Source organism: Tetrao urogallus (genome assembly GCF_951394365.1).
Source record: "Tetrao urogallus genome assembly, chromosome: 2".
Lineage (NCBI taxonomy): Eukaryota > Metazoa > Chordata > Aves > Galliformes > Phasianidae > Tetrao > Tetrao urogallus.
This window is the reverse complement of record NC_136814.1, coordinates 2,528,448-2,555,576: the sequence shown is the minus strand read 5'-3', so window position 1 is coordinate 2,555,576 and position 27,129 is coordinate 2,528,448. Positions and strand designations below refer to the sequence as shown.

The 27,129-nt window shown below is 41.7% G+C and overlaps 1 protein-coding gene across 1 annotated transcript; it reads left to right on the top strand.

Annotated features, from left to right (window-relative positions):
• Positions 1-6,071: 6,071 nt before the first annotated feature.
• On the top strand, positions 6,072-23,837 carry CFAP36 (cilia and flagella associated protein 36; the record flags this gene model as incomplete). Its single annotated transcript, XM_079532991.1, has 10 exons — positions 6,072-6,189; positions 10,026-10,090; positions 10,894-10,995; positions 11,897-12,011; positions 12,967-13,054; positions 14,529-14,580; positions 16,777-16,900; positions 21,054-21,217; positions 21,596-21,751; positions 23,751-23,837. The coding sequence occupies 10 exons, from the start codon at positions 6,072-6,074 to the stop codon at positions 23,835-23,837; spliced, it is 1,071 nt and encodes a 356-aa protein (XP_079389117.1).
• Between the last annotated feature and the right edge of the window lie 3,292 nt (positions 23,838-27,129).

Sequence of the window (27,129 nt, the reverse complement as noted above, 5' to 3'; positions counted from 1 at the left end):
TTTGTGTGTATAAATATATATTATGTATACACACTGTGCTATATCCAGAGACTGTTGAACTCTATGCTGATCTTCAGCAAAAAAAATTCCTTCCAAAACTGAGTCAAATCATCAATCACAGTGGAGAAATGATGCCATGAATAATTTGTATCACTGTTTTTACATAATCTCAGGATTTTCATTTTAATTTTTCATTAAAAGCAGCAAAATAGTTTGAATTTGCTGGAACAGTATCATCTTGCTTCCACTGGATTTGGGACAGACCTGTGACTTTTCAGGTCCTGGATTCTAAGAGGCAATTCTTACTGAATGCCTCTTTCTGCTGGAATTCTGACTACCCATTCTGTGGCAGAGAAAAACAGGTTCTCTCTCCCAGACAGACAAGTTCTTGCTGACAGAAACACATCCTATAAGAAGAAAAGCACCCTATTTGAAATTTAAAATGTTGAAGTCACAGATAGCATTCATGCTTAGGATTTATTTTCAGCTCACAAGGAAAATGACAGAACTCCGGTCAGAGCGATCTTCAGAGCCCTTGACCCATTACACAGTAATCAACCTTAATCTAATTATACTGATCATGTGAAATTGCTGGTGAGACTGAAACACAGTATTACCTTACAGAGAAGTTCGACACTATTTTACAGCAGCTCAAAGCATGGAGAGAAATAGTAAATGTCAGGAGTTCCTTCAGTACCCCTAGGTACACTGCTGCATGTTACGAACCTGTACCGACCACTTTAAAGTGGGTGCAGAAGATGCCTCTGCTCGTGAGACACAAAGGTGTGGCTCAGGCCATGCAGCTTTGTTGCTGAGGTAGAAACCTTCATGCAATCAGCAACAACCTGCTGACAGACAATTCTGACCTCCTCTTCTACCTGTGGACTAACTGAGGGTCGTGCCTTTCTCTGCAATTAAAAATGGCGAGTCGTGCTGAAACATTTCCTGGCTTTGTGGATGTCTGACTGAAACGAGTTGTTGGCTGAAAAATTAGACCAAGAATAACCTGTGCACAAAAGAATCGCTCATGAGAAGAGTTAAACACTTCAAAACACTCAGAACTATTACCACAATAAGTTTCAACACAGTGTTTTTTTGGAATTTAGATTTAGACTTGGCTACGATTACACACATAGTGAAATATTTAGACTGGAATATGGCAACAGTATAAAGCAATGAAAGAACAGTTGGAAATTTTGTCTGATTTATAAAACAGCCCTGTGTCACAACTGCAGGGTCAATGATTCACTCTTCGGTTCCATTCTTGGCTCCTGGTTGTAATTGCCCATGTGCCAGCTTCCACACCTTTCTCCCTGCACTGTCATCACTGCCTGCTTCCATCGGAAGAAGTCTTTGACAGTTTAAAGAATCATTTCTTAACCTTTCATTGAAACAGATAGAAGATAATTCATTTGAACCCCGTACCTTCAGCAAAGTGGATTCTGGTTTGGGATGGGGATTTTTATTAAGATAGGTGAAAGATCCTATCTTATTGGTAACAACATAGTCCAGAGCTGCAGGAAAACAGCTTTCCTAATTTAGTGCAGGGGGTTTGAACAGCCATGTCTCAGAACTGTGGGACTGTTGACTGTGTTTGGTTGGGTCCTTCCAATTGGCTTCCCTGACTTGGCTTACCTTGTATAAACGAGTATCAGCTGAAGTGAGGATCGAACCTTACTCTAACTGTCACCTTGAAGGTCCTCGAATTCTTCTGAGCAATTTTAAAACATGAGTCTATAGCAATATAGCGACCTTTTTAAAGAGTTCTATTTCTTAGGTCTTCCTTTTCCAGCACTGGTCCATGTCAGAAGTTCGTGCATGTATGCGTGTGCCAGGTTTTGTCACTCGCACAATTTCCCAAGCCAGGTATTTTGCCCTTTTGTCTTACAGTATGGATTTTCTGGGAAGGAAGAAGAAATGGAGAAGGCAGAGGTCATGAGAGAAACGGCTTGTTTTGTTCTGTCATTCACATGTCAATAAGTAATTGCAAATAAAAAAGCTCCAATTAGAGTTTTATCTTTTCACCTTCTATTCAAAAGCCAAATTTAACACTACCTATCAGATTGAAGAATATTACTGGAGAGAAGATGAGAATGTTCATGTGTTAAATGAGGTGCCAAAGGCATCTATTGTACAAACATACTGATATTGGCAAACAGCTTAATTAAACACTTTATGTAGGGACAAAGCACTTTCCTAAGTGCATGTTAAATGATGCACACAAAACCCCCCACATCTGCTAGAACATACTCTTTCTTCCTGGTGCAAAATATGAAAGAATAAAGAATAGAAAACCAAACATTTTTACTATTTTTTGCCTATGTTCCTGGGTAGAAAACAAATAAACAAACAAAACCACACAACAACCTGAGAGTGAAAAAATACGTGCCAGGAACATGAGACCTATATATGTAGCCTCAAGTTGTGCCAGGGGAGATTCAAGTTGGATGTTGGGAAATAATGCTTCCCTGAAAGAGCAGTCAGGCGCTGGAATGGGCTGCTCAGGGAGCTGGCGGAGTCGTCGACCCTGCAGGTCTTCAAGGAATGTTTAGACGTTGTGCTGAGGGACGCGGTCTAATGAGAGCTACTGCTGGACAGTTGGACTGGATGACCTCAAAGGTCTCTTCCAACCTCGGGGATTTTATGAGTCTATGACAAAAAGGATGTGGACTTTAGCTCTGACTATAATGTTTGCCCAGTGAACCAAAATACACGTGAGTATGCAGTGCTTGGTAGATAGCCTTTTCATTATTTTATACAAGAATGGACTCTTTTGGAAACACAGTCTTGCTGTCATAAGACAGACTGCCATGCCTCTTCTCTATGCACTGTAAGTATTTTGCAGCTGGTTGGTCAAGAAGCAAGTCTTGATTGAGTTCTCAGACAATAGAAATGCGCTACTCTTAAATCCTCTGGCTGCTGACTTCAAGCTGCTTCTCTCTGGAGAAGTCACATAGAAGGTAAAGAACATGCAAGCATGGAATCTGAGTGAGCAAGCTAACAGTCATACAGCATTACAAACTAATGCTTCAGAGCTGCCTCACTGTCACCACAAGCTCTGCTCCATCTTCTCTGGAGTAAAAACAACAGCTTAAATATTTTGAGCCGCACAAATATAGAAGCCGTAAGAAGTTGCAGTTTGAGCTTGAGTTTCCATGTAGAAATTTAAAAAGTAACACAGGAGGACATCATAGTATTTTCTGTATTTTAAATGCATTAAATGTAATGCAAAGAGACAGACAGCAACAGATATGTCAAGATTCAATCAAAACTGCTAACCGAACTGATTTTCTCTTGGACTTACAGCCTTTATTCAAGGCCATTTTTTTTCCAGAGGAAAATATTTATTAGGTACAAGTAGTGCTACTGCATTTTTTTATTTTTATTTTTTAATGCAAGAGAGGAGTTAGTTGAGCCACTGAATGCAGGCTTCAATTATACCCACGAGATGTCATCTAGTAACATTTCCATGGATCAGACTACGTTCAGATTTGGACTATATTTTGACTGTAACTATTTACTATTTCTGTTCTAAAGACACAAAACAATTGTTGATAAGCGTACAGGGTAAGAAATTACTTCAAGGAGCCATTAATAAAGTAATATAATTTGCATATTCTTCACCAATATGCATGAGAAAAATAAAAACGTGCAAGAATTCTTCCACTAAAGAGACTGAAGAAAAGATGTTTTGGGCACTCTGTGATTCACTGCATTGTGCATATGAGTGGAACCTATTGAAGGTGAAAAGAATTGGGTGACATAAAGAATTCAGTGGAATGCAGAGACTGGAAAGGCTTGTCACATTTGTTCACCAGTGTATATATAACACAATGACCCGAGAGTATGTCAAAATGTCTTCCAAAGCAATGCGTACAGAGGGGACAGATAATTAAGCAGTAAGTGCTGTTTTGTGAAGCAGACAGGACAGCATTTCCTCCTCTACCTTTCATGCTATCAACAACAAAAAACCCCAAAATAGAGTGCTCCTCTGAGATCTGAAAGCAGAACATCACATTTGGCAGTTTCACGTGAAGTGCGAGAATGGTTTTGATTACAGCGGTCAGAATTCCCTCATACTCATTACTCAGCAATTTCCAGAAATGCTTTAAATGTTATGCAACAAATTAAAAGTGAAAAATAAGATGACCTGTGCTGAAAGTATAAGCATTTTTTTCCCACCGTCAGAACTGTGTGTTAGAAACATTTCAGCTGATACAAGTAGAGGCAAGCATACTGTTAACAGAAGCAAGAAAACACATGTTTTTGGCACGTCATAAAATTCACCCACGTGCACTGATATGTGCACAGCTCTGGGATGCACACAGTGTATTTGTTTGCGCCTTCTGACATCTCTATTACAATTCATGTCAGTATCAGTAGCTTTTTGAGAAATTATGAGACTCGCAAGATTTCGAGTTAGTTCTGATATATGAGATAGACTTTGTGAGCTCTCTGATATGATGGGCAATTCACTAAGTGTCTTGAAATATATACTGCACTTTTTGCAAAGTCACATCTGAATGCTAGATAATGTTGAGTTTCCAAGTGTACATTTATGTTATGGGTTCTTATCTACATCATTTGAAGGAAGATAAATACATAAAATTCCAGGCTATTATGGTCTGAGCCCTACACTATTCGATTTTGCCAGTTTTGTTTCATGTTGGGTGTTCACTGCCTCTGCCTTGCAAAAGTTGTCATCAAGCATCAAGCAAGGACTTGTCAGCACCATGTGGGTGCTGAGAAAGGCTTTCAAGAGCTGAGCTGGGGATGTGGTGTCACATTGTCCATTACCTGACACTGGAAGGGCCACCTTCATCACGGCCTTGGTGGGGATGCTAAGGGAAGAAATCATTGCAGTGAAGGTGCAACACACTCCTCATAAAGCAACTTATTTTCTAGAGACATTAGTTGCTCAGCACTGCAAGACGCGGAAAGGGCTTTAGAAAAAAGCACAAAAGACTGTAGAAAAATGACAGTGCTCTCTATTGGTGTCAATAGAGCTAACATAAGTTGGTCTAACACAGGTGACTGCTGGCAGCTACTGAGCAAACTTAAAACGATGCTACTCCTATACAGCGGGCTGTATGTGCAAGAAGTGAACATACTGTACAACCATGGAAGTCTGAATTAGTAATCGAACCATGCCAACCATCAAATCTGAAGTGGCTGTCCTACAGGAGGCAAGCTGTACCTTTATGTTACACATGGCATCAGAGCACAGAACTGACTGCAGAGATGGAAGCACTGGTGGGCTACCATAAAGGAGCTTTGTGCACCACATCAGGTAGTGAGGACAGCATAGAATTGTTCTCTCTTATAGATGGTAATAAATTAATTGGCACACAGCATTGTATCTACCTGCGGGTAAAATCTCATCAATGTCTACAAGAGATATTCTTAATTAAGAACAAGAATAGCGCCTGAGGCAACCAGGATGGTGACAGTACTTGAGCAAAAAGCAAAAGCGACAGATAAATACACTTAAAATAGGCGTTTGGGTTTTAAAAACAAATCTCTCGCGTGTAAGAAAACATCCCAACTTATCAGTTACGTAGAAGCCACAAAGCATCGGGAGGGGAATACATTTAAACCCTAAGGAGGGCACTCCAGCCGTTCAGACGCGCCGTGGGGGAGGACAATGGCTGAAATTAAATTAATGTCGCTTAAAGAAAAAAAAAGCGGGCTCAGAGCTGGGGGCTGAGGCGGCGGGAGAGCGCGCCCGCCTTCCCGCCCTGCCGTCCCTCCCCTCAGCCCCGCTGCACGCGCAGTCTCTTCAGCGATCGCGGCGCCGCTTCGCGGCGACCTCACTGCAGGCCTCGTTTCCACTCTATCTTTTAATGCCGCCGCATTTGCGGCTGCTGACCGCCCCTCCCCTAAAGCCATGATCTGATTACGGCCGTAGGTCGTTAGGGCAGCCCTCTGCCCTCCACCCTCCCCACGCGCCTAGCCCCGCTCCCCTCCGCGGGAGCGCGCGGTGGTGCCGTGACGCCAGTTGCCGTGGTGAGGCGTGCGCGCACCACCCGCCCGACCCCCATCCCCAAACCCGGCGCCGCTCTGGGCCGGCCATGGCGGCGGAGGAGGAGGAGGCCGACGTGGAGTGGGTGGTAGACAGCATCGCCGGGTTCCTCCGCGGGCCCGCCTGGTCCGTCCCCGTGTTGGAGTTCATGGAGCAGAAATGCGAGGGTGAGCGGCGGGGCGCTGAGGCCCTTCCTGGCGGAGGAGCCGGGTTGGCGGGCGGGCGGGACGGGCGACCCCGCTTCGGTGCGGGTTGGTGAGGTAGGCCGGCACGGGACCCCAGCGCTGAGGGGCTGAAGGCATCGCTCTGTGGTACGAGGAATAAAATGTGGTCCTTCCGGGTCGCACCCGAGGAGCTGCCGTGCTTAAGCTGCGGCTCGCTCCAGTCAGCTGTATCTAAGAACGGGGCGTTTTTAACCAGGAGAACGATATGAAGGAAACCTAACACATATTAAGAGGTTGGGAAAGCTGTTGGAGGTTTGGGTGAACGGGCCGTGCTTTGTCACCCCAAAGCCTCAGCGTCCTGGGTGGGATGGGGAGGGCTGGGTGAAATACCTGCTCAAGCAGGTGTCAGATGAGTGTGGAAAACCCCCAGTGATGGTGAAGGTATTTATAAAATAAAAACCCGGTTACAGTCACCTATCCTGAGTTACTCAGCGTGCAATAAAAGGAATGCTTTGATTGAGGAGAATCCTTTAAGCCATCATCGATGCATTTTAACACTGAAACACTGATATTATGACACAAAGGCTTCCCGGCGCTGTCACCTTGTGCTGTGCAGCAGCTCATGTCGAGGGCTGCTATGAATCTGGAAATTGTTTCCACCCTTCGTGACCTCTGAAGATCACTGTGGGCGCTCACACCTTTCCCTGATACACTGGTAAATGAGAAGGTCGGGTAAAGTTACCAGTCTGCCACATGGAAGCAACAGAGAAAGCGTGGCTAGAGCTTTCGCCTCAGTGTCTGCTCAGACTTCTTGCCATTGAGGCGTTTTGATTGCCGTGAAGTGGGTGGGATAGGTGGGAGCTGCCTCTCTTGTTTTAGGAATCAGGGTGTGCATTATCCCTCTCTGTAGCAGTGATCTCTCCTTAGAAGGTTGAGTGGAATTTACTGGCAGTAAGAAGATTTATGGAACCTCTGTAAATTTCCATGAAGCGGGCTTATATAATGGCCCCCTGCCAGTTTGTTGCTGTGTAAGAAATTAGAGGAGCAAAGTAGAGAAATGGGAGCAAGTGGTGTTCCAGGGTTTCTTTGGACAACTCCCAGCAGCTATTGAGAAAAAAGAAAAGGCTGAGGAAGTGTTGCTGCAGTGTTAGGGTTGCTAAGAAGCACAGTTGAAGAAATGCAAACTTTTAATTGCCGTTCAGCGCTTGTTTGCTTTTCCTTTCAATAAATGTGCTAATTCTACCACTGTTACTGAAGTGTTTTGTTGGGGCAGAATTCTTTTTGTTCTCAAAATGTCCAAAGCCTTCGGACTGAAGAAAAAAAAAAAAAAAGGCATCATTTCAATTAAGTGTCAATTTCTGATTAGTCAAAACTAGAGTTCAAGCTTTAGTAATGGGTGTGCAATTATTTTGCATATTTAGTTGCATATTACTAAATTTTGCATGGTTATTTAACATTGCATTTAGTAGGAGTGATCCTACTGTTATATCTGTTGCTAATTGCTTGTTTTCTCTTTCCCTCTTTCTGGGGACTTGACTAATTTCTCATGGCTTCATTAATTTCCATTTCTGTGGCTTCAGAACTCAAGCTCAGCCTGTGGGCATGCCTTAAAGGGTGGGGGCTTTTCTGTTTTACTCAGATATTCTAAGGTATAAATTGAAATATTACTTTGTAAATAGATGAGCTTGACAATGATGTTGAAGACTGGAGGGTAAAGACAGGGTACAAAAAGCAGCAGCAGGTGACTGTGACTCCTGGTTGGGGGTGGGACTGGGGGTAGGAACAGAAGAGCTCCTGTACTTACTGGGTCTGTGACTGCAGATGAGTCAGCTCAGTCCCAGCAGGGAGGACTCAAGCTTCACATAGCTGTCATCGTGTTTGAGGAATTTGCTAGCAGTGGTTTTCAATTTTAGCAGGAAAATGCTGAGTTTGTCTCCCAAGGACATCTGGGTCTCCCATCTTGTCCTGGTGTATTGGGTTCTTCAGGTCTTTCCTGTTTGGTGACCAAAGACTCAGAGCCAAAACCTAGAGGAAAAAGATCACAACATGATTTAGAAGACAAAACTTGAGAAAATCCAGGATCCCCATTCAGACACAGTATTCCTTAATGCAGTTTAACACAGGAGGATGTTGACCTCACTTGGTTTATTTGACATTTCACTTCATCCTTTTTGTTCAGACTCTGAAAGCAGCAGTTTGTGGAAGCTTTCCATTCTGCTTTCCATGTTGTCCTGGAACTGTGCAAGGAGAAGGACCTAGAGTCCCTTTGGTCCTTTTGCCAGCCCTCCTGGGGTATTCAGAGGGGTAAGGAGCAGGAGGGGGTAGAAGGGCAGGGAGACATAAAGACAAAGGTTAGGGCCTGCATAGGCTAACACAGAGATCCCCAGAGGGAAGGAGATGCAGAAGACAATAGAGGCAGTTAAGAATCTTCACCATCTTGGGTTTGTAATGTGGTGGTTAACATAGAAGCTGTTTTGTTTTAAGAGTAGGATTTATAGTACTATTTTTGTGAAACAAGCATTTTCTACCATTTGTATGTATTGCTGTATACTTCTAAAACCTTTTTTTTTTTTTTGTAATGAAATGATATGGAAAAAAACATTTTCCTAGGTGGAGAAATGAAACAAAAGCAATTGCTGGCTTTCCAAATTCTATCTATTGAAAAGCAAGCTTCCTTGTGTTATTTAGAGGGCCAGAACTGTTTGATTAGATATTTATATTTGCTGCAGGTTGTAATGAATTGATGCTAGCTGTTAGGAACGACCATCTTACAGTCTGGGTTCTGACTGATGTTGCCTCAGTGTTGTTGCAGCTGGAAAATGATCTTTCCAAGAGTCACTCTGAATTACTGGGAGGGTTGCACTAGTTCTGTCACACAAATACCGTCACCATTGCGGATGGCACATGAAAAAAAAATCGCACCCGCTCACCAGTTTGTGAGCAGAATTCCTATTCTTCAGATGACTTCAAAGCATGCAAATGGGCAGTGACTTGTCCAAGGTGGAGCGGCTAATCTTGAGGGGAACTGACGATGTCTTACTAATAAGCCTCTGCTTTAATTGCTGGGTTTTACATGACTTCTGTTCGTTGCTGACATGATAAAAATGCAAATTGTAAATGTGAGTGTAAAACCCCCAGTCTTCCATTTCTCTTGCTTTCTGCTGCTTCTATTCTGTGCTACAGAAATCATTAGCTTGGTATTTCCCGTCAAGAGTTGTTAATGTGAGTCTGCATGGATAATAATGGCACCTGCTGCATGGATTCCTGTTTTGTCTGGACCATGTTAGATAAAATGTTACCAAGTAACAGTAAATGACCAACACCAGATCTTCTCTTTGGGACTCTCTCTCAATTGTTTTGCAAGCACGATCTCTCTTTCCTGCATCACACTGTCTTCTTGTTAGTGAACAGCATTTAAAATAAAAGTTCAAGTCATTAGCACAGCCTTCATTTAAATGTATGCAGAGACAAATAACCTGGTTCAGTGTCATCTTCCGTATTAGAACAACCTCATGCAAGTTCACATGGTAGTTCTTACATTAAATCTTACTTCTTAATGCATCTATCTGCCAAATCCTCGGCTTGCTTAGGAATCTCCTCTGTTGTGAAAATGCATTTTTCTAGTATTAAATTAGCGGTGTTACGATAAATTGCCACAAGTACGTGGGTAGCCTGAATGTGTGAAAAAATAGGTTTTTATTACTGATCGTGTCTTGTCACATGATGAAAAGTATTAACTTGTAAAGGTCGGTCTTACTCTAAATGGAAAATTAATTTGTGGCACTGGTATTGGAAGTACAGGTACGTGAAACACTGACTCAGAGATGTGTGTTTTCCAGTTTTTGATGATGAAGAGGAAAGCAAGTTGTCTTACACAGAAATTTATCAGGAATACCAAGCACTGGTGAGTGTTATTCACTGCCGGGGTGGAATTCTAAAAAATAATGTGCACTGTTGAAGTAGTATGTGGATGAACTTCTAGTTGTGCTGTATTTGTTATTCGGAATTTACTAATGCTGCATGCCATGAGTGTTATTTAGGTATTCTTTGAGTCATGCTCATCTGTGCATTTTTAGGCATAAGCACAGATATACAGAAATGTTATTTTTTCTTACACAGCCTTACCTATTTGTCCTTAATGTGAGTGCAGTGGCTAGCTAGAATGTGTTATGGGCTGGAGAGCCTTCACATGTTGTGGAAAGTTAATGACAAACAGCACAATGTTAGAAAACTTGTTTCCTTGTGAGATCGGTAAGCCTACTGAATTATTTCAAGTATCAGAATAAAATACAGAATGTTTTTGGAGCATGCTGAAAATACTTACAATCAATGCACACAGTTTTCTAAAACGTCTCCTTATAACAAGGCTTGGTAGTTCTTGATGTCAAGAACCACGAGTGGAGTGAATATAGGCCAGCAGTGATTTCTGCTGTGATCCTGAAGATGGATCCTTGGATGCACAGACTGGCCAAAAAATCCTTTTACTTAATAAGTACAAATGGTGAGGAATATCAGCTGATTTAGAATGGCTTATAAAAGCAAATAAGCCAGAAGTATCAGAGAAAGCAGTGATGTTATTGCAGTGATTTCTCTGGGAGTTTTAAAAAAAACACAACAGCAGCAAGAAAGAAGATAGAGCTATGGGCAAAAAACACCACGATTCTTAGGGGAAGATCTCCTAGAAAGTAAGGCTTATATTTCTTACAGGTCGAAAAATTATTAGAAGGCTATCTTACAGAAGTTGGCATTACTGAAGAGAAATTTCAGGAAGCTTTTTCATCTCCTCTTGCAAAGACTCACACTTCGCAGGTATATTTTCCTTTGCTAAGGAATGCATAGATCTAATGTTTTAGCTTTGTCTTTCCACAGATGCATGTTTGAACATGCAAACATACATGTTGGAAAAGCTTTCTTTTTAAAACTTCAACGTTCTAAAACCTATTGTGCCTGTTTATATTGTGAACTTTGAGCAGCAAAACGTGCATCTTTGAAACAGCAGCGGGCACTTGTGTGCTGTCACTCTTTTGAGATTTCTCTTCCATGCTTTATACTTTCTAAACCAAACCTCTAAGCTTAAAGGCATGTCTGCCACCTACCTTTATGTGCAGATTTGTCAGCTTTATGGTGGCATTCAGTCCATTTGTAGTAGCAGAAAAACTTGAGGATTAAGAAAAACAGACACAAAAGCAAAAGGTGTTTTCCCCCAATTTTGTAATAAAACAGTAAAATCTGTAAGACAGAGATTGCCCTGGGGAGACAAGGCTTGATTCTGTACTGCTTCACCTGCTGGAAGCTATCTTTAGGAATTGTCTCAGGTATGTGGGGCAGAGAAGTGGGAGCTCCTCCTGCCAGTAAAGTGCCTTGTTGAAATGTCTCCTCCAGCAAGGTTTGTCAGGGCTCACATTCCTTTCTCAAGCTTACAGATTTGTTCAAGAAATCCAACAAATTGTGATTATAAACTTACACTGGGAAACCATCCGGGCTTTATGATAATATGTAGCCATGATGATCCAAGGGCAATAAACCATCAAATTCTTTTCTTGCCTACCAGCTCAACTTATATAGCTAGAAAAAGCAGACAGATAAAAGGATGAAATAGAGTTATTAACAACAAGTTCCACAGAATGTAAATTTTAATATAATTTCAAGCAAACTGAAAAGGTTTTGATTTCTGTATTTTAATTAATTTGCATATGCCTTCCTCCCACAGGCCATTTTGCAGACAGTGCTGGCAGCAGAAGATTTCAGACTATTTAAAAAAATGATGGTACAGAAAAATATGGAAATGCAATTGCAAGCTATAAGAGTCATGAAAGAAAGAAATGGTAAGAAGTAGAAAAGAAAAAAAAAACCCTCACATTTACTTTTTTTTTTTTTTTTTTTTTTTTTTTTTTTTTTTTTAAAGACTGTGTAATCCAGTTATAAATGAAAACAGAGTGCTGGAGTTGAAGTTAAGGGAAAACACTGAGCTGATTTTACTGAGACCAGGATTTTAGTTCTTGGATTATATTCTCAGACACAGCAGTTTATTTTCCTTTTTCAAGTAACAGATGGCGAACTCTATAAGATTTTGGGTGAAACTTGATCTGTTTTTTGCTAGAGAATTTTGCTGAGTGTTAATTGCATCAGTTCATCAGTAGTGATAGTGCTCTGTTGCAGAGCTGGGTGCAGTCTGTCATGCCTGCCCTACAGTTCACACTGCATTTGCACATGAAAAATCTATGGACAGAGTAGAAGTTTGGCCTTCATCATTGTAATAGATAAGTGTTGTAAAAGAAGAACTTTACACCCAACTCTACTGCTCTGCTGATGTTCCTAGAAGTTTTTTTTTATCTTCTCCCTCTTTTCATCCATGTCTTCTGTGTTATTCCTTTGTTTTGTCTCACTGGGTGCGTGTTTTTTTTCCAGAGAATACTTCTTAAGTTTAACGCAACACCTAGATTAGAAAATGGTTTAATTAACCATTTGATTTGTAGTTGATTTGTAGTCTGCAGGAAATACCATATAACCATCAGTGCAGACTGTGCTGTATGTTCTGCCCTCAGATAGCAAAGCCTTTTTTATGTCAGAGACTTTTGCCTTTTTGCTACTTGCAACAAGGATCTAGAATCATTTTGTAAACAATTTACAGTAAGGAAGGATTAAGTATATTTTTTCTTTCTCTCCTTTATCTCAACAAGATTTATTTCTCATCTTTGTCTGAACACTGATTCCAGTGGAGTTCGAAATAACTTTCTTTAGAGTAAAGCATGCTTTTTGCATACTTTTATTTTTTGGTAGGTGTGTTGCCTGACTGTTTGACAGAGGGTTCCGATGTATTCAGTGAAATTGAACAAGAAGAAATGAAAATACTCAGGGAGGTTCTAAGGTAAAATAAGAAATCAGTCCTACTTTCCACCTTCCTTTAAAATAAAAGGATATAGGACCTATATAGCCTTTATAATGAAGGATATAGACCTTCTAGCCTTTTCTGGGAAACTGCTTTCAGATGGCACAAGAAAAATGAATTGTGCTGGACAGTGGATGTGATCAAGGCTATCTAAAGACATAAGAATTACCACTCTGCCATGGTGGAACCATCTTGGTGATTCATGAAATGATGTGCAGCCTTAAAAGCCCCACTGGTTCCATTGTCCTCTGAATCTCAAGGCAGAGCTGTGTCCAGTGACTTTGGACAAAGGAAGCTGTAAGCTGTTCTATGAGCACTCTTAACCCAGGAGTGGAGATATACGATCAACACTGCTTAAAGCAGCTTTATTACTCCTTAACGAGGATACCATACTTTGTTCTGTGTCCTTCAAAGCCTTAGAAAGGCAAATTCTGCTTCTGCAGTAGTCCTTACTCATTTCCACAGCCTCCTCCTTAGTTGTGTTCAGCGTGTCCTGCTGTCATCTAAGATGCATGAGGACTGATACAACTTCTGTAGATTCTCCTCCACTCCCAGTTCACCCATATAGAAAGAATCATAAACAAATAATAACATATTAATCCATTTGGGTTATATTATTATATTTACCCTCTGTGTTTCTACCTTTAGCAAATCAATCAGTGGATAGATAGATAAGCCCTGGAAATTCATATGCAATTATTTTAGCTCAGGGAAAGAGAGAGGACTGAGTTCTGCATGTCTATCATGATTTTATCTTTCAAGAATGCATTTTCATTTAAGTCATGAAATATGTAGGCTGCTCTGGAAGAAATGCCTGCTGTGTTATGATGCTGGCCTACAACATCACAGGCAGATGGTGGTAGTACAGCAGTAGAGGTCGAACCTTCCCAGCAATATCCAGTTATATTTTGTTGCTGAGTGACAGATGGCAGCAGAGGGGCACTCTGGCAAGATGGCACTTGATACAGAAGCACATATGAAGCCAAGGTGCATCCTTGGATTCCTTTATGCAGAAAAAAAATTGCTTCCACTGAAACTTGTAGATGCTGGCTGAATGTGTATGGAGACCAGGCACTAGATATTAGCACAGTGAGTTGCTTGATGATCAGCAGTGGTGTCAGCAGTGTGGAAGGCAAGCTGTGTTCTGGACAGTCATGAAGTCTTCTAGGAGCACTGAACACAAGCTCTTTTTCATTGCTGCTGAAAATGCTTAGTGGTGATTGCATTGAAAAATAACGTTTTGTAGCTGAGAATTTACCAAATTGTGCTGTTGTGCTCCGTTGTATCTGCTGTCATTTCTGTGGAAATAAATAGGAGACACTGCCTATGTATTTTGGACACTTGCTCACATATCCAACAATTGATTTGATAGTCCCCAGCTATTTAAGCAGTGCTGAATTTACGTAGAAGTCATTGGTAGCAAAGAAGTCTCGACTTATGTCTTGTGTTACAGGAAATCTAAGGAAGAATATGAAATAGAGCAAGAAAGGAGACGGATGGAAGAAGTGAGTATTTTATCTTTCTAGATGGTTTATGCTGAGGATTGAGAAATGCTTTGAATATTCTCGTCCCAGGCATCAACTGTATCACTCCAAGGCAGCACATGCCACCTAAGCAAATAAAAGCTCTGTCAATAAGGTCTTCATTTTGAAGGGGCTGTTCTGTTGTCCACATTTTTCTTGATGGTATCGTTGACATTAATGCCATGTATAATACCAGTATTCACCAATCATCTGGTGCAGCTCATAAGCATATTCCTTTAGCACCTGAATTGTAAGATTCTGGCAACGGGTGTCAGCCTTTCAGATTTAGAGAACATCTGAATTACCAATTCTGTCAAGATCAAAGAAACTTCAAAGCATAAGCTTCTTAGTGACTGCAGCATTCCTAATCTCTCAGGAATGTTAAGGATTGCTTCGTAGACACTGTAGTTATTCATTAAGTCAGCCCAGCGCTGCCAGAACCTAATCACCAGGAACTAGAAATCCCTTCCAAGTGAAACCATCGCTCAGGTAACTGAATGTATGTGGGGACTGGCTGAACTGCCAGTCATTAAGCAACTGAGAAGCAGATTGAAGTCTGAGGAAGGCTTCTCTGAGGAAGCAGCAGCAGCTACAATGACTGTAGTTTCTACAGTGAAAATGTGTCAGTAAATCTCCTCTTCAACAGGAAAATATATTTCAAGTATACAAAAAAGCTCAAATTGTAGGCCGTTTAAAAAGGGAGCAAAATGGCTTCTCTGTTCTTTTCCATCATAGGAAATTGAGCCTAGTAAATTTGAAAAGAGAAAGCATTGTGTATTTCTTCAGCCTGATTGACAGAGGAAACTACCTGGAGGCCAAATATAACTACTGCAGAGGTCTCCACTTTATTTCCAAGCTTGTTCCTTAGGTCAGACCGTGATACATGCAGATGATAGTCATGTTACTGAAATTCTACCAAAGTAACCTCTGCTGTCCTCTGACACTGCAGAAAAAGGGTGAAAAAACATTGTTTCCTATGTTACAATGATGCATTCCAGGAAATGAGTCACCTGTTCTACGAAACCTAGAAGCTCTCTGTCTCATTTTAACAAATGATATTCTAAGGTACAGGCTTATCCAAATCCTTACAGGCCAGCCAAGAATATCAGTATTCTTGATAAACGTGCCAGATTACAGCAGTGTCTCATTTTTCAGCCTAGCCACTGAACTGTTTCTTCTTGGAATAGAAATGCATGCATGGAGCTGTACCTCGTGAACTGCACTTGAGAGTTTACAGTATCTAATTCCATTTAGTGGTTCTTTTTGAAGACATGTAATTCTGTCAGCCAAACTACTTACTTATTGGAAGACTTCTGCATATTTCATAAAGATAAAACTTGGTACTTCAGCTCTATTTGCTCTAAGATGGAATTCTTAAACCTTCTTATCCATAGAAAACTGTAGCAAAAAGCACGTGGAAAATACTATTTCAGCTTACCTTAGCATGACTGATCCCATTGGGATGCCTACTGCCACTTCCTTTCAGTCACAGGACCAGACCATAAGAGTTTAATAATACAGAACTTATTTGGAAGGCATTGGCAGGAAGTCTGGCTACAGAATTAATAGAAATTCACTCAATTTAACTCAACAGAAAAGCACGAATCAGAGGGCTGATGAATAGTAGAAACATTTTCTGGGCAATTTCCAGCTTTTTCAGGGGTGGATTGCATTGTCAAGATTTCTCAGATAAGCATAGAGGTAAAGCAGCATCAGAAATCATCCAACCTGTTACTTCCATTCAGGTGATTATTTATATCTAGCTTCAGTGCATGCTCCTAAGTCCTCTTACTATACGACATGTTTTTATGGTGGGTGGAGGTCTGTTGGAAAGTCACAAGCAAAGCACAGTATAAAAAACCCCTAAGTCACCCATTTGTAGCTGGGAAACAAAAATGTCAATTTATCTAATGTTTTCAATTTGACTGTTGGTTAGAGAGTAAGTTTTGAACTAAAATAAACAGAGAAGCTCATAACTATAAGCCAGTACAAACATTCCTACCAGTAAAACAAAATAAGCAGTTTGCTTTGTTCACTTTGACAATGCAATATGGATAGTGTAAACAACACCATTTTAATTAGGAGTTTTCAAGAGTTTCCTGTGTATTGGAAGTTTAATGCCTGGGATACAGTGGTGGGAATTGTAATGCTTGGTTTTGTTTGCTGTTTTAATTTAAGGCACGTGCTAAATGCAAATCATCAGCTGTGACCAGTTCTCCAGGAGATTCAAGAGAAACTGTAAAAGTTAAGGAGTCTACTGAGGGAGCTGATGGTTCTGAAGATACTCCAAAGTTATCATTAGGTAATTTTATGAGAAAGCTCAATACTAGATGTGCAGCACACACACACAGGTGATCCTCAAGAACAAGCATTGTATCTCAGTGGAATTTATTCTTAAAGAGAGTTTGTGAAAAATTTGTAGCTTGATATTCTGAGATCACTTTCAATAACACAGTTCCAACTTTTGCAAGTCTGCACTGTCCTTAGTTATTTTTCCATGGGTCCATTATTCATCTTTGTATGCATTCACACTAAGCTCTCATATCACAAGCACTTGAGCTGGATACTTTTAGCCTTTTTAGTACCTGTGGGGCATCCTTGGGCACTTCCTGTTTTGTGGCCATTAATACATGAAGTGGTTGTAGGACCCTCAGTTCTTTAAAACTGACTTAGTGTCCTTCATGTTAGGAAATATAAAAGAAAAGAGTGTCACCTTACAAAATATCTTTTTCCCTCATCTTTTCTGCCTTCTTGGAAAGTTTTGTTACAGTTGTTTAAACTCTGATTCTCTGCTTTCCACTCTTGGAAGAATGCAGGAGGCTTGCAGGTGTACTTGTATTCTTCTCTTAGCCTGATTTGATTCCTCTTATTTTTGCATAGTTATGCCACCTTTCAACAGCACCGTTAGATTACTCATCTGCAGAACTTAATCTGTATTTGAGAGACAGGGGATCTTGGAGCCTGGGATCAGAACTTGTTTGCTGTTCTTGTGCCTGTTCAGCTGAAGCTGAGCATTTCTATGTTCCTTAAACACCAGAGAAGAGAAGTCAACAGACAGCTCTTTGAGAATCATCTTGCTTTGTAGAGCTGGCATCATGCAACACATACCGGTTCCAAAAGGCTACTAAGAAAGCTTGTCTCAGCTTATCCTCCAGTATAACCTTAGAAAAGTGGTTTCAGTTGGTGGTGAGGGCTAAAATAAAAATCAAGGAGCGCGCATACTGTGAATCTTCTTCCAGACTACTCTCATACAGAGACTACTTTTCAGTCTCTTAATACCTCACTCCAGAGCACGGGCTCCCATCTAAAGCTCCATCTTGGATAATGGGGTCATAACCACAGCTTGAGTCTCTTCTGCATAGTACCACATGCAACGCTGGGAAGGAGCACAGCACTCTGTGCCTCTGTCTTTCTTCTCTGTGTGGTTTGGTCCCAGACCCTCGCTGCCCACCACACCTGTTCTCAGATCCTGGCTGTATTCTCACTTGAAGAGTCACCTTAGCACAGCACAGAGTAGCTTGCCTTTCTTACCTGAGAAGAGGAAGTATCCCATACCAAGGGAGCATCAACTTGGCAGTGTGACCCCTTACACAAAACAGTCCTCAGTCAGGGAAATACAGCACCCCCACCTTTTGTCAGGCACATATTTCTTTTCTTTCAGCCACGTGCCTTTTCATCATCTTTTACAGTTTCACTTTAAGATCCCAAACTTCATTTGGCGGACCTCTAAAAGTTTTCTACTATATAATGAATTTGAAGCTAATGGCAGTTGCTTTAGCTTTCTTAGTTTCAGTTTGGTGAACCCTGTTAGTGGTTCACAAATGAGATTGCAAAACCATTCATCCTGTGCACTGACCACCCAACTTCTTGCACCACTAGGAGATAGGAAGGAGAGTTTCATAGTAACAGTCACACACAGCACCTTGGAGTGCAGGTGGCCTTCCTACCATTCCTCAAAGACACCCCCTTCCTTGATACCTGCCAGTTGTGTTTGCACCCAGCACAGATAAGGATGCAGCACCTGCTAGAGTGGCCCTGGGTTGCTTTTGAGAAGACTGAAGTATTTGCCCACATCAAAAAGCGTTGCTTAGCTTAGTCACCCACAGTATGAGTGTACATACAGACAAATTCTCAGAGGAAAAAACAGGTTATATGCCAGTGCAGTTACAGTGCTTTGAGACGTTGTCTCCTTGTACGTCTGCCATCGACCCTCCTTCCCTTGTCTCCTTAGTGTCTTTTCAGGTTCATGGGTTAAGTGAAACTGAGGGTCCTATGATCACACCCTACAGGTACTGCTAGGACACAAACATCTCCAGCTCGAATGTTTGCAATATGGACAGCAACAGTGTAAATGCACACACACAGCACATTTCAAAGGACTACTTCCTGGTAAGTGGTTTCCCTTGTTCATAGTGTTGGTTCTGGTGTTCGGCATGCACTGTGTGTTCTTTAGGTCTTTTTTTCCTCTGCTTTTTAAAGAAGGCAGCTCTGGTGTGAAGATTTTTTTCCTAGCACTTTTAGCTCTCGCAGTACCTCTAAGCAATTTATCAAAAAAGATGGACATATTTCACTGAAACACAAGTTCTTCATCTTTATTCTGCATTTCTTACTTTGTTTTCTGCGCTGTGAGCATTCTCTCTCCTTTGCTTTTCCCGTTGCTTTTTTCAGTTATTGTCATTTTCTGTACTGAAGAAAGCAGCAGCATTGAACTGAACTATTCCATGCTTTAACTTAAAACAACAGCAGCCTCCTGCAACAAAAAACCCACAAACGACTGAGGGAACAACAGCTTGCTCTGCACTCGGTGTCAGTGAAGCTAGGCTATGCCATCTCTTACTGTGCTTTGCTAGGGGCCAAGGAAACAGCTCATACTTTAATACTAACATCACTTGTTTCTAAACGTTACTGAGAAAAACCCACAGTGCATCACTGCAGAATTATAATTCGCTACATTCAGTTGCGCATCTTAACTCAGGGATCACACATACACTCAAAAAGACTGCATGCACTAAAATTCTTATTGTACTCAGTGTTTTTGCATTGATACCAGTATTTTCAGGTTTATTTAAACAGTTCTAAGACTCTTCATTTTTAATAAAAATGTAGCAGGGGCAGCAGCTTACCTTACTCAGAAATAGTTGTAAGTCACTTTGGGAGAAGTCTTGGTGAAGTTCTAGAGACATAGGCTGCTCTGCAGCTTGCTGACTGGAAAACTTTGACTCTAGCCTCAGCAGCACACAGTGGAGTTCTGTGGGATTGCAAGGCAAAATTATCCTTTGTATCTGCAGATATGAAAAGCACAGCTGGAATCAGCTGAAGGTTTGTTTGTCAACACAGGCAGCACTTGTCCAAGAAAAAGCAGCTAGAGCTAAGCAGGGTGGCATGCAGAGTAGCTGCTTTGGGCAAGGTGAGGGAGCTGATTGAGGAAGGAAGGCACTGGGGTCACCTGAACCTTGTTTGAACTTCCTTGCCCAGAGCTCCCCTGGCAGCCCCCAGCCAGCCCACCTGGGCCTCTGAGCTCTGCTGATGTCAGGCACAAAGCCAACTTCTGGTGCATCCTCTCCTAGAGAGGAGATCAGTTCTGAAAATGAGATCTTGAGCTGTGGGTCTGAATAGGTGACCTTCCAGTTCTGGGGCCTGCATAACACTTTGCACCTTGAGTATTTGCTTTCTTCCCTCTTCCCTACAAGCTCACTTAAATACTATTGTCTGATTCTGTTCTTCAAAGCTGAAAGCTGAAGCAGCACTCTTGTATTTGGAGTTGGCTGAAGCATGCTGTGTGGGCTGCTGATTACTAACTCCTAATTAACACAGAGAATGAGGGCATAATCTTAATATAAACCATCCACTGGAATATTGCATATGAAATTACATTCCAAGCTGTAGCAATAGGGCAGAACAATAGGATGGGAGAATTGGCATGATAGAAAGGTGCTATAAGAGAAGGCAAAAAAAATTGCTTACCCATATCTGAAGGCTTCAGGTCCACAGGGGAAAGCTTCACCAGGAAGAGACCTCCAGAGAGAAATCCTTCCCCAGTAGGGGTCAGCCCTTCAGTGGGGTCTAAAAGAGGTGCAGCCAGGCTCCACCAATTCTGGTCACACAGCTGAATTGCCTTCACCTGTGCTCCCAGGGCTGACTGTCCTTTCCCTAGGTGCTCCATCAGTGGGTCAGGCTGGGACTCAGCAGTTCCCATACACAAGCATTGCACAGTAATTCATAACAGCAGCAGTGGTGCTTTAATGTAAAGCGTTACTTAGTCGTGTAAATACGGTACTTACCAGTGGATTTTAATGGTAAGTTTTATGAAAAGAATATCAAATCACATTTCTCCCCTTCTTATTAAATCTTCCACTTCTTCAGAGGAGAGATCTGGATGTTAGAGGAAACCCTCCATTTATTTTTTATTTGATGTGTTACTGTTCTGTTTTTTTTTACGTGACGTTGCTGTTTAGAGGAATCTCAGCAATCCGCAAGGGCAGACTTAAAGCCAGTCCGCCCGTCACAGAAAGGCCCAGAGCGCTCACCTCAGCCCACCAGAGGGAAGGAGGACACGAAGAAGAGAGCGTCTGCAAAACGTGCGGAAAGTGCAGCACAGAAAGCTGTGCCAGAAGGACACGTAAGTTTAAAACAACCAGCAATGCCTTCTGCCCCCGAAACAGAAACTAGAATGACAGAAAATAGTGTTACGTTTATAATCGCGGTTTTTATTATCGTGATGCATTTCTTTTAACCAGCATGCTGTTTGTGGTATTTAGCACTTTGATTTGCTTGGAGTTCAGATCACCACTCTGTTTTTAAGAGTAGAATTCTAGAACTTAGCATTCAGCCTTTAACCTTGTGATAAGTTCTTAGTAAGACAGCTGTGGCTCACTTGGCTTCTGAAAACAAGCGACTAAGTTGAGAGGCAAAGTTGATGTAAAGGCTTTTATTTCATGAATACATAACTTAATTTTGTTATGTGTATTATTTCCAAATGTACTTCAAAAACATCCAGAATGCACCAGAATTTGACGAGCAGCAGCTGAGACAACGGGAGGAGTATCTTAAGAAGAAACGAGATATGCTGGTAGCTGCAAAGAAAGAGTCAAGAAATAATATAATACCACCCACAAACACGGAGCAGAAGGAGGAGGAACCATCTCCTAAAGAGGTAGAGGGTTCGAATACCTAAAATCATCCTGATGGCTTTATAACAGGCAGGCAGTTTCAGTGAAGGCGTGGCTGAGTGTGGTGGCAGTATTAAAGGACAAGTGGTGGGAGTAGTGGAACTATTGTCAAGTCACTGGTTTTGCAGAAGAGTACAGGCTAAAAGTGTTAATGATTAAGTTAGCATTTCACCTCTGTATTGACAAATCCTCTTGATTAAGTTTATGAACTGTTAGAGTACTGGCTTTCTTTTAATCCTTGGACCAACTTTTTGGGGGGGGGGGGGGGGAGGGCTTCCTTAAATCCCTGTTTTTGGGTTTTTTTTTTTTCCAGCTAAGACAGGGAAAAAATATTTTGCAAAGTCCAATTTTACATAGAAAAGCTTGCTTAGTTTTCTTGATCTCAGGGGGTTTTGCTCCTTTTTCAAATAAATAAATCCCTGGTTAACAAATCAGCCACTGGAGTAGAAGTGATGAGATAATGCAATTTAGAAGGACAAGGCACTCTGAGGAATAGATGCTGCTGTCATCTATCTGGTTGCCTCCAATACAAGAAGATACTTGTGGAAGAATTAGAATTATAAGAAAGGGAATGGTAAATTTGTAGAGATACAAGAGATATTCCATTCTTCATGGTGTCTTTGTCCCACATACAGTCGTGAACGGTCTCCTACCCATGTTGGTCGGTAGCTACAAACGTGTTCTCTGTTCAGCCATGTATCAAGGGCAGGGAGAGCTCTGTGGGATAGTTCTGCACCTCAGAAAGAAGATTGAATTGTGACTGTAGTAATAAGGCTGTGTCCTCAAGAGATCCTCATCCCATTATTCTAGTTGGTAGACACTGCAACGCAGCAGCAGTGGTTGCCTTGCGGCGTGTTGCTGCTGGTTCAGCTGGTCATCCTGTCACCATCTTGGTTCCATCTGCAATAATGACTGAAGCATTTGTCACAGTCTGACTTTACAACTTGGACAGTCAGCAGATCTCTCTTAAAGAGGGCTTTGTCCTTGCATGTGTAGTGCAAGGAGGTGAAACCTGTGATGGTAACAGCAAGTGCTCAGTGCAAGGAAAGTCAGTAAAGCAGAACCACTCTTGTATCAAATCCTGCTTCCTTAAGGCACAGTAGGAAAAAAGAAAAAAAAAAAGAAAAAAAAAAAGGCTTCTGCTGCTTTTCAATCTGTTAGGCAAATGCCATGTATAAAACACACAGTATTCTGGGCAGGGCAGGGAGATGAACTCAAGGACTGACTGTCAGTCAGTGAATTAACCGATACGCTCCTTAGCATGCAGGAGGTGCTGCGATCACAGAAATCCTTGTGATAGAAAATCACATCTGGGAAAAACAGTCAGCTGCACCAAGGAAAGCAGGCACAGCCATAAAGACTGGCATCCTATGGCAGGATAAAGCAGTCAGTGTAGGTCAGACTTCAGGAGAAAAGAGCCTTCTGCTAACCATTATTATGGTAATATGATGTGTTTGTTACAAATAACAGGTCTGATAAACACTTATGTGAAAAGAAATGCTTAAACTCTCAATGTGGATAAGGGGGATAGTAGAAAACCTTAGAAAAGAATGCTATTAAAAAGCAAATCGCTGCTCCTTAGCAAAGAGAACCCACTTAAGATAAGAAACTTTGTTGTCTCACGAGTGCTTTGTAATTGCTGAGCATTTTAATGTGCTCAGGATGTGCCCTTGGCGTTGATGGGTGAACTCCTGAGCAGCACCGGTAAAGTGAAGACACTGCTTGACCCACTTCCCAAGAAATGAAGAAAATTTTGCATCATTTTGGGTTGCAAGCGAGTTTGAAGGGGTGGGCTTGCAGCATCAGGTTTGAAAGTGATGCTCTTTGGCTGCTCCTTGTTAGGAAAAAAGGTCTCTGCCAGCACTGCCTGCCGTGGCTCACCTGCCTGGGTAGCAGTTAGCATTAGAAGCTGCAGTACGCATTAGGAAGTCGTGCAGTTTATTTATTGCAGTGTTGTTTTTTTTCCCCCCATTTTGTTTGTAGGAAGTTTCAGAAGAGAAGCAAAAACTACTGCAGAAGAGGAAAGTGCTTGCAGAAAAACTAAAAGAAGAAGTTATTAATAAGCGGTAATTGTGAGAAGCTCATTGCAGACCTCAAGAACATAGGCATCTTTTAGAATAAATTATAACCAATAATGGAACGGGTTTGTTTTCAAGTATCTCACACTTGTTTTTATAGAGCTTTCGGACAACTCATTCTGTACTTTGTATAAAATATTTGAAGTTGTGCTGAAATACATTGGAAACGGATTTTCCAGAATGCTGGAAGCTCACGGATTTTCACTGGAATGTGCTCAGCACTGAGGCAGTTTCACAGCCTCACCCACTCAAATGTACAACAAATATTCATCTGTTAAAATAATAGCTAAAAAATGTGAACAAACAGATTTGATTAACCTTAATTTTTTCTAAAGATTATAGAACTTGGTTCATTAGAATATCAGAAATAAACTACTATTTCGGGCTGTAATGAGTCTGAGTTCACATGGAAGTGCTAATGTGACCATCTTGTAGTTGAAGGAGCAGCTCATGCAGCATGAAGTGAGGAGAGCTGCTGTACACACCTTCCAGGCAGCTCACCTGTATCTTAGATCCAAGTTTGCTATGAATAATTTAAAGAACAAAGCGAAAGTAAGAACTAGGAACATCACCAGAGCAATTTGGTTCCAAAGTCAAGTCTTTAAACAAATCATTTACTGGTTTGCCTTTGGCAGACTTAAAATGAAGCAGGGGAGAGGGTTGAGGGTTGACTGTAACTCTAACTGATGTTAAAAGAAACGGCCCAACCACTTCAAGTTCGTGTAGCTTTTTATTAAAATAGCATTTATAACTGATACATGTTGGCAGATGTTCTTTACTTTTCCAAAAGGAGTGGTAGTGGAAGGGCCCCGGCAGGATCCGTGCAGGGGAAGCAGCTGTGGGCGACCCCTGGGGGCCGAGATGCGGGCTGACAGCCCCAGCCGTGAGCTGCTCCGTGTGCTGCCTGCCGCTTTCTGCAGGAACCTGGAGAGGAATGCGAGCAGCACAGCTTAATGCCCCTTTGTACAGTTTTTTAGTAGCTGTAAAAGTTGGTGATGTTCTTGTTTTTGCTGTTGGAGGAAGACTCGTGTTGGTCTGAAGCATTTTTTAAGCTCCTGACAGCACTTGAGGAGAGAGCTGACGTGGTGAGGAGCACTGAAACGCTTCAGTCAGAGCCTGAGGAGCTGCCTTGGGTAGCTGTTCAAAGAGCATCAGGACAGCCTGGGTCCACGGGCCAGGTAACAGTTTTTCAGCCTTAGGTTAGTAAAGGCACACGGTGCAACTGCTGCTTGAGTAGCACTGGAGGTGGTTTATCATCTTTACTGATGGAGAAAAGACTTGAGAAGAAAAAGAGACGGCGGTCAGCGGGAGAGCAAGCATGCAGCAGCAGTACTGCAGGCAGCTCTGCTTGGAGCAGTGAGGGAAATTCAGATCCTCCACGTCCAGAGCTGAGGGCTCAGCACCGCCATGCCCAGGTCCACACGAGTGCCATCCAGCTGCACCTGGCTCAGAGGTGGGAAGAGCTTGTCCCCTCGTAGCAGTCACTAACACAACGGCACAACAGCTATTCTTAACGAGTGTTGGAAGATGACCGCACTTAAAATCCTGAGTGAACTTACCGTGTACAACAAACCAAACAAAAGCAGTAATTATGGAATTACAGGGTCACATTTTAATTCCTGAATTGTACAGTTCAGCATTAATATCACCACGTGTATACAAATGGTGTAAAACAAGTACAGTGGTATTTTTAATACAAAATAAACTTCTGTTTTATGGAAAAACTATACTTCATATCTACACAGACAGCCCATCTTTTTCCAAACGATAGCTAAAATTAAAATTAACTACAAAATCTCCAAAACAGAGAAACTGCTTCAGTTCAGACTATTCCAGGAGAAATGGACCCATAACACATTACAAGAGTGATCTACGTGGTGGACTGCAGCTGGTTTCGTAGCTCATTCTTTTTTTTAAACATTTCTGACATCACGTGCTGGGAAGTTTCCTCTCCCTTCTTCGTGATCTCAGAACACATATGGGCAAACTAACATTAAAATATTTACAGTTCGCTTCCTGTTCTTGAAATAAAACCCTGGACCTGGCCTCTCTCAGCTCACCTAGCTTGGCTGCGCTTCATTTACCTACGTGGAATGTACTTTTATTTTCTATCTTTAAAAAGCAGCTTTCGTCTCGCACCCAGACCGAGGTGCTGCCTGCTGATTCCGCCCCAAAGAACTTCTGCTCCTACAATTCCACCTTGGTCCACACAGACTTTGCTGTTAAACGCCACTAAACCCGTCGCTAAGAAAAACCCGTTAGTGTTTCTTAATACCACCTCAGCTACGCAATTTCAAGTTGCAAACAGGGAGATCTGCTCTGAGAAGCTGCAGCTCGTTTCAACCAAGCACAAAATGATTCCGATTCCGCGTCCTCCACAGCATGAAGCCCACAGCTGTGCGCGTGCTGTGAGCACAGCAGTCCCTGCAGATGTTTGGGAAGCAGTCAGTCCTTGGCTTAGTTATTACTGGATATCTAATGGGGGGCTGGGGGGAACAAAAAGAAAAACAACAACCAACCAAGCAGAACCATCTATTCTGCATCCAGCTTCCGTTTTATCCTCTTGGAAAATAGAAATTAAAACTGATTTTCAATCGTTTAAAAAAACCAAAACCAAACCAACTCAGCATGCACTAAAAATGCAGTGTCCCTCCCTCCGACCGCGAGAAGTTTCATTCGTAATAAATGGTCCCAGAAATCTAGATTGTTCTTATGCAAATACAGTTAGTTTTCCCTTATTATTTTTTTTTTTTAATTTTTTCAGTTTTTTTCTTAAAGAGGCATTGCTAAAAGAACACAATGTGACAGCACCATTACAAAATTAAGATTACCGGGTTCAAAATTTAAGCTTGATTTGTTTTTCCTAGTTCTGTTAAACACTGGGGAAACCCTGCAATAGTTTTTTTTTTTTTTAGAAATCGTTCCCTTCCCCCCCACGCCCTCCCAACACCTGAGACTTTCCTTGCTGAGAAGCCATCATCCAGGTTCTGTGAATACTAACCCACTTCTTTTTTCTTTTTTTTTTTCTTTTTTTTTTTTTTTTCTTGACAGCCTGAACGGCAGACTCCTTACTTACTAGAAAGACATTCAGTTCCTTGGAAGCCTTGTGTTTACAGAACTAACCCTTTCTAGCTCACAGACCGAGTTTCTTTTGCTACTCCTTGCGTTATCTCATGTACTCGTGGGAGAAAGCTTTCTCAATCAGATTCTTTTTAGCTCTTAAAACAGTTGCAGCATTTGAAACCCCGTAATAAAAAGTTTTTATTCCAAAGTTTTGGTTTCCT